Here is an 8,649-nt window from a genome sequence, read left to right as displayed (position 1 = left end):
GGTTGCTTCTCTCAAAGCCGAGGTATATATCACTACATGTTTGACAAGAACAATTGAAATGTCTTCCTTGCCTAACCCTTACGTAAGCAACCATCTAATCAATATGTATGTGAATTGAGGTTATTTAGAATATGCATGTAAGGAGTTCGACGAAATAGGTAACAAAACTATTTTGTTTTGGATGGCTCTTATTTCCTATCAATCTGTGTTTTGTATCTTTTCAATTTAGAAATTTCGAAACCAAAAAAGGATTTTGGATTTAATCCCGTGACAGTCATCTGAAATCACGTCTTTTGTAGGGTTGTGATAAATTGATGTAGTGATCCCTTTTTTCTGATGGTTTTTCAATCACAATCCAATTTGGATGTCTATTTATATGCATGATGATGATTGTTTAATTATTCCAATTTAATTCAAGAATGGAATCATAATCCTCATACTTATTCTTAATGTTCGTTGTTAATTTCATGTCGATGTTTCGTTTTTTCCCAAATTGCATACTTTGTGTCAATTTGACTATTAAACGAGCATACTGATGACTGTTTAATTATACCCATAATTCGTGAATGAATAACAAACCTCCTACTGATGATTGTTTGAGAAATTTGGTTTGTTTATTTGTTGTTAATTTTATGAAACTTAAGATCGGAAGTGATGATTAATGGCCCATTTGATCAAGTCAACTGTAATGAGCTCTGATATTAAAGTTCTCTTTATAAGAGAGAATAAAAGCCAGAAATCTGATCCATCATTTCCTTTAATTACTTTAGGTTTATTTTTTCAAGTCATTTTATTAGGTTATTGAGTTGCTCATTTTTGAATAATTAAAGCTGCAAATGCTCTATGTTTTTTGTTAATATATTTTTAGAAACAATTTAATTGAAAAAATAATCAACTCATCATTTGGTATGATAAGAGCTCTCGATTATGTTGCACATGTTATTGGGAGTTATTGTACAAAGATAAATGAATGATTATTTCTTTGATTATAAAGGAACTAAATTAGTGCCTTTATTTAAAGTGTAATATTTCACATTTTTTTGCATTAAAAGGGCAATTTCTGTAACTTTATGCTTTTACAAAGTAAATTCTGCAACTTTCTTCATTTAAAAGATAACTTCTCTCATTAATTTTTTTTTCAATATGCATGACATGTATTTGCCTTATTTTGAGGATGATTTAGTTCGTGATGCCGTTTGTTCATTATCTCAATATGGTTTAACCCATTTATTCTAATTGATTTATTATACCAATGTACTATCAAATATATATTGAACATACATTGTTATATTTTATAATAATGGAAATTTCTATGAAATAAATTACTATTTTACCCCTTCTAATTTTTCCAATATATTTTGATTTTTTTGCTAATAACAGTAATGCACTTTATGTTTCACATTTGATAGGGGTAAAATGGTCATTTTTATAAAACCAATGTTTTAATGGTAAAAATAGGCCAAGAACCAATATAATTTGATTTTTTTCCTAATAAAAACAATGCATTAGCTAAATATGGTATTTTTTTATTTTTAATTCCATGATGTTGTTGCTTGCTTCATTTTGAGGATGATTTAACCTCTGTGCAGTTTGTTTATTATTTCATTATGGTTTAAGCCTTTCATTCTAATTTATTTCTATTTTTCCCATGAAACTACTTTTTTTGTATAAACATAATATGATTGGTAAAAATGCATTCTACTATATAAATTTTAAGATAAATTAAAAGTAGGGTGCTATTAAATGAAAGTAGGCTGCTATTAGACGATAACAATGAAAAGTAATATGCCATAATATAAGCATTGCAATATAGACAATTTAAGAAATTAAACGCAATTAATTTGCAATAAAAGGGTAATTATGTAAATTTAAGTAAAATATAGCAACATAAATGCAAAATATGTATTATTATGCGATTATACTTTTTTGCACATTATGTAGTTAGATGTACTTTTTAAATAAGGCATTGTACTATAGAAATTTTAATTTATATGAAAAGTAGGGTGTTATTAAATGAAAAGTAGGCATCTATTATACGACATAAATGGAATGATGCTATAACTTTACATTAAAATTAAGTAGGATACAATTAAACGAAAGTAGGTTGCTATAAATGAAAAGTATGTATCATTTATGTCTTATTAGGAAAAAATGGGCTAATTATCTAAAATTTTAAATTATAGGGCCATTTATGTAAAATTATATATTATGCCACCGTGAGTTCCAAAATTAGTCAATTTATACCAACATACTTTTTATTTACAACAAACATACACATAATATGACATAAATAGGAAGTATGATGCTATTAAACGAAAAATAATATAAGTTTACATTGCTTTAATTTAGGCTGCTATTAAACGAAAAACATATTTTAGAAACGTACTCAAAATTAAACAAAAAACAGAGAATTTCAAAATTAGTCAAAGTTTTGAGGTTTTTTTTCAAAGTACAATGTCTAATAAGGAAAAATTAGAATAACATTAAAAAACAATTTTTATATGTTTAAATACAACAACAACATAGGACTTTTTGTATCTGATTTAATTTATGCTATTTTTAGATTGATTAGCGATACTTTAAAATTACATTTTTTACTATTTGCTTGATTATTTGCATAATGTGTTCAACTTATGAACTTATGTATTTGTCAAAGTAACAAGTACAAATGTCTTAGTTTCACATTATTCTTATTTATACATTGTACTTTTTAATTATAATTTTATAATTGTAGTTTCAATTTACAAATAACTTCTTAACCTTAGAAAGTACAATGTTATTTTTGCTTTGTCAATGAAACTATAAGGCTATTTTTTGTTTTGCCTATGAAAGTGCAGTGCAATTTCTGTGTTGCCCATAGAATTATTATTTTTTGTACACATATAGAAAGTAAATGACCATTTTACCCCTTTCATTTGTTTCAATAAAATTAGTACTAATTTTGGCTAATATAACAACGTAAATTATATTGTTGTCCTTTTTTTTTAACTAAAAGAATTTTACAACTAATAGCAATGTAATTTGAAAATACATTGTTGTAATTTATAAAACTTCACACTATTTCATGTTTTCTTACAATCAAAGTTACGCCATATTTTTTGTTGATAAAATATTTTAATTTTTGTCTATATAATTATTATAAAAAAAACAACTGTGGTTTCCACGGGTTATAACCTAGTGTCTTTTATAAATCCAAACATCATATACCACCTTTGCCATGAGTTGTCTATGTCGTCAAGTCTAACATTACCTTCTTGCCATACAAATAATAAAACAAATCTATAATTCAATTCAAATACACTTTTCGCAAAACCAACACTATACCCATATTTGACATCTTGTGTTTATAAAAGGGTTGCCGGAGAATCTTAAAATTCTGATTATGGGAAGACAAACTGATATTATACATGCATTTCAAACATGTCTTCCGTTTGATCAAATTTAATAAATCATAAAAATCTAAATCTAATGAAAATTATACATAGTAGTTTTTTAAAAAATAGCTAACATACTGAGTTTCACCATTTACGGGACACCATAAACCACTGATATCGATAACAACATAATAGCACCTTGAAAAATTTAAAGTCATGTTTTTTTGGAGAGAAATGATACCAGTCACCAGACAACTTTTTGTTGAATTTTTTATATTTTTAAAAATTATAACTTTCTTTCTCTTAATTCGTTGTAGGATGTTGTTTTTATAATATGATTGTAAATTTCAGAGTACATATGAAAGAAAAATACAAGCTTTTTCACAAAAAAAACTACAATTTTTCAGATAACATAAACAAAATCACAGATAATATATGAGAAATCTTTTTCGCAAATGACATCTATGGTAATGGTATTGCATATGACATATGAGAAAAGAGATTTCTGAGATGATTTTCACAATGGGTATTAGAGGATTCCGCATGTGTCATATGCAAAATCTTCACTTAAATTAAAAATCTCTTTGTTTTTTCGCTCTTAAATATTAAACGTGATTTCACATATGCATCATTATTTTGCAGATTGTCTAGCAATTTACAAAATCACAATTACAAAATTGATTACTGTTTTGATAATTAAACTAATTTTTCCCGATATGTGAAATATATGTTTTTTTCTTAAAATAGTTAAACAAAAATAGTTTCGCGTCTCCAGCTTAACCAAGAATCAAATGCAACTTCATTCTTTTTATAATTTTAAAAATGTACACTAAAATGCTGTCATTTTTAACTTAATAGAAAATTATTTGAATCCGTTGACAACTTGCAACCAGATTTTTTAAGAATATTAAAACTGAGATTTGGTTTTTTAGATACGTATAACCAAGAACCCAATTGAATGTATCTGGTTTTGGTTTTCAATTTTTCATTACGTTCTTTAGTTTTATCCAAATCAAATTTGTTTCGCACCTATAAAAATCAATTCCGTTTTTCTTGTCAAGCATGTATATTTTAATTTTGATATTTTATAATTGACTAAGCTGGAATCTATAGCTAAAAAAACCATTAAAGCTCACGTAAATTAAAATTTAACATAACTATATACCAATTAATAAAAACAAATTTCATACTCCCTCCGTCACAATATTATTGTCCACAGACAAAAAAACACACATATTAAGAAAAACATTAATTACCAGTAATTTTATTTAATAAAATGACAGTTTTATCCTTACTTTGCATTTAATGTTCCATTAAAAGTTAGTTGGTTAAATAATAATGAGGGGTATTTTGGTAAAATTGTTATTTATTTTTAGAAGTGGACTATTATTTTGGAACAAACCAAAAATGAAAGATAGATATAATTTTGAGACGGAGTATTTTTTGTTAATTAATTTCACAACTTACTCTACTTTAAAAGGCCAAACTTTTTTGTTTTTCTCTTCTCAATACCTTCTATAAATACAAAGCTTTGTACACCATTATTTGCCATGAGTTGTCCACGTCGTCAAGTCTCAGATACACACACTAAACCTGTAAAACACGTCTCGAAACTTCAATTCTTATACTCTTTTCGTAAAATCAATACCAAACCCATCTTTGATTACTTAATTCCCGAAAAGGGTTGCCGGAGAATCTTCATATTCCGATGACTATCGGAACTGATTCAGAGAAGATGAACCTAACTGTGAAGGAATCAGTGATGGTGAAACCATCGAAACAGACGCCGAATCAGCGACTATGGAACTCGAATCTTGATTTGATTGTGGGTCGGATCCATTTATTGACCATATACTTTTATCGGCCAAATGGGTCTTCGGATTTCTTTGATTCGGTGGTTCTGAAACAGGCTCTCTCCGACGTTCTCTGTTCCTTTTTTCCGATGGCCGGACGGCTGGGTACAGATGGCGATGGCAGAGTTGAAATTAACTGCAACGGCGAGGGTGTTTTGTTTGTGGAAGCTGAAGCGGATTGTAAGATTGATGATTTTGGTGAGATTACTCCGTCGCCGGAGCTACGGAGGTTGGCGCCGACTGTGGATTACTCCGGCGACATCTCTTCTTATCCGCTAGTCATCACACAGGTGATAAGTCTTTCTTATTTGCAAATAAGTTCATCCAGTTTCATTTCTATTGCTTTTAGCATCATATCACAGTTGATAAATTTTTTTTTCCTTATAAACAGTTTCATTTTAAATTATACCATGGCTAAAATATATAACGAAATAAATGATTTAATTTAAATAATTATTTTATTAATGATATACAAATCAGTATTTGTTATAAATAATGAGAAGATTCCCATATTTTAAGTTTGGAAAACCGCCATGATATGCATTATATCAAACCACATTAATTTATTAGCCCATAATTTCATAAATAAGAATTATTTGGCAAATACATTGCACACTTTGAAAAATGTAAAGTAAAAGTAAAAAAGACAAATTAATAAAAAGTTAGGACTTTTTTATATTAACAACGTTGTTTCTATCTTAAATAAAAAAAACAAGCAAATTCATGGATAGCTTTGATTTAGTCAAATAACGCCATTAATTTAAGAATTTGCATCTTAGTAGTTAGTATAATAGTATATAACATTTTGGTGTTGGATTGAAATATCCAAAAGCTTGAGGGCGTAATATCCATTTCATAAAATAGAAGGGTCTTCATGTAAAACAAAATTGACAGGTTCACGTGACAATAACTTGGTTTCTTTGTAATAATTTGTGTAGACATAGTCAGCAACATTTTCCTGGAAAGTCGTGTTATCACTGTACTCTTATCAACAATCATCATCCCAAAAAGTTATAAAATAGATTTTTCACGTATATTTATTATTTTTTGTAATCCCAAAATAACAAGTATATAAAATATGTATGAGATAAATAAATTAATTAATATTGATTTAATAGAAAAATCTAACTTTAAAACTTATTAATTAATAAACTCTATGAAAAATATTTGTTTTAAGAAAACTTTTATAATATTTTTTTGTAACGTTTTGTAGGGTGCACAAAAGTAATAAATGTACAATTATTAATTAGTTTATTTCTATGACGGTGACTTTTGGTCCATGCGTACGTGGGATGGACAACCTCCTCCTCCTCCACACAAGTCGTTTCATTTTTGTTCTTATTATATTAACATTTTTTATTTTTTAACTCTATGATTTTTATGTTATAATAAATATATGATAAAATGTTTTATAATAGCCACGAAACATTAATATAGACAATATCATACATAAAATGGTTTTAATGAACAAAAATATAATATAATGTTCTTTTTTATGATTGAAAGATAATATGTTAAGAGATTTTTTAGGGGTTTCCCTAAAAATAACATTGAATATGATTTGACTGAACTTTATAGAATGTCCTTTTATTTCTAAAATAATCAATATTAAATATCTTTTCTTTAAACTGAAAAAAATATGAATATTGTGTTTTTATCTTTTGATTTGATATAAAGATTATATTATGAATTAAGTGTAGAAATATTAAACCTAGTATATAAACCTTTAAAATGGTTATGGGTAGTAGCTATACGTTCATAAAATTTAATGTTTTTGTAGGTTCCTAATTATATGAAATGACATGAAATATTAGTGTTATATACCTATTTAGAGGTTTAGCATGCTATTAAGACATTCGCATGTAGACGTATTTGAGTTTTTATTTGGAGTTGGATTTCGTCACAAACATTAGCTAATGCACGTATTTACATCTTAAACACAATGCATTTTCATTTTTCACATGATTCTTACGACAATTATAAGAACTTGTGATCAATGCATGTTTTTTAAGTTTAAATTTTGCTTTGGTCATAGGTTACACGTTTCAAGTGTGGTGGGGTTTCTCTAGGGTGTGGAGTGCACCATACTTTATCCGATGGATTCTCCTCCCTACATTTCATCAACACATGGTCCGATATAGCCCGTGGCCTGCCCATTGCAATCCCGCCGTTCAATGACCGATCCCTCCTCCGTGCGCGGGACCCACCCACTCCCACGTTTGACCATGTAGAGTACCACCCACCACCATCATTAATAACCCCACCCGAAAACCACAAGTCGCCTGCTTCCACCACGATCCTACGGCTCACGCTTGATCAAATCAACGATCTTAAATCAAAAGGAAAGGGCGATGGAAGTGTGTACCATAGCACGTTTGTAATCCTAGCCGCTCACCTATGGCGATGTGCATGTAAAGCTCGTGGACTCTCACACGACCAACCAACAAAGTTGTACGTGGCCACAGATGGACGGTCGAGATTGAACCCTCCACTCCCTCCCGGTTACCTTGGAAACGTCGTGTTTACAGCCACCCCGATGGCTAATTCAGGTGAGTTTAAATCAGAGTCGTTGGCAGACATTGCAAGAAGAATCCACAGTAAGTTGTCTAGAATGGACGATCAGTATATGAGATCGGCCATTGACTACTTGGAGTTGCAGTCAGATCTGTCGGCTCTCATTCGAGGGCCGACATACTTTGCGAGTCCAAATCTGAATGTAAACAGTTGGACTCGCTTACCATTGTATGATTCTGACTTCGGATGGGGCAAACCCATTTTCATGGGACCCGCAAGCATACTTTACGAGGGCACAATTTATATCATACCGAACCCTAATGATGATCGGGCCTTGAAGCTTGCCGTGTGCTTGGACTCCGAACACATGTCTCTTTTCAAAAAGTACTTGTATGACTTCTAGAGGCAAGTGTAAATAAATGAGATTAGTCAAGTAAGGAATGCATTAGAGACGTAATATATAAAACGTAATAAGAAACAGTTTCAAAGCAAGAGCACGTTGTTTTGCATTTTTATTTTATTTTTGGATTGTCTTATTTTTATATGGGAATTCAAGTTGTCATAGTTTTGGGATTTATTTTAATCCATGTAATATCAAAATTTTATTATGAAATTTTAATGTAAAAATTGTTGTCTTTTGACTAATGAGTTGCAAAATATTAAAAAGATTTCGTTTAATATATAAAATGTGTTTTAGTTGTGTGGATATCAGAACTTTTACAAATCTATTTAAATCATAAAATAACTAATTTATTAACTTAACATAGAATGACACATTGAGTAGAACAATAAAGATGGATCTATCAAATCATAAGGTGGTAAATTGGTTAGTGGACAACATTATATTACACTTTTATTAATGTTGATTGAAATGAAACTGTAAGAGACTAATCTGTGTGGAAGCAAAT

The 8,649-nt window shown here is 29.2% G+C and overlaps 1 protein-coding gene and 1 non-coding gene across 2 annotated transcripts; both read left to right on the top strand.

Moving 5' to 3' along the window:
* The first annotated feature begins 645 nt into the window (after positions 1 to 645).
* Positions 646 to 749, top strand: LOC145128146 (small nucleolar RNA Z103). Its single transcript, XR_013716747.1, has one exon. It is a non-coding gene; the product is annotated as a small nucleolar RNA Z103 (small nucleolar RNA).
* A 4,188-nt stretch (positions 750 to 4,937) lies between these two features.
* On the top strand, positions 4,938 to 8,386 carry LOC145123626 (shikimate O-hydroxycinnamoyltransferase-like). The gene is made up of 2 exons (XM_079058827.1): positions 4,938 to 5,517; positions 7,263 to 8,386. Exons 1-2 carry the CDS (start codon positions 5,083 to 5,085, stop codon positions 8,142 to 8,144), a joined length of 1,317 nt encoding a protein of 438 aa, XP_078914953.1. The 5' UTR covers positions 4,938 to 5,082; the 3' UTR covers positions 8,145 to 8,386.
* The last annotated feature ends 263 nt before the right edge of the window (positions 8,387 to 8,649 follow it).

This window comes from Lactuca virosa, chromosome 7 (assembly GCF_052849685.1).
Source record: "Lactuca virosa cultivar CGN04683 chromosome 7, Lactuca_virosa_CGN04683_v6, whole genome shotgun sequence".
In the NCBI taxonomy this organism is placed as follows: Eukaryota; Viridiplantae; Streptophyta; class Magnoliopsida; order Asterales; family Asteraceae; genus Lactuca; species Lactuca virosa.
Note: the sequence above shows the minus strand (reverse complement) of the source record. Positions and strands in the feature narration are given on the sequence as shown.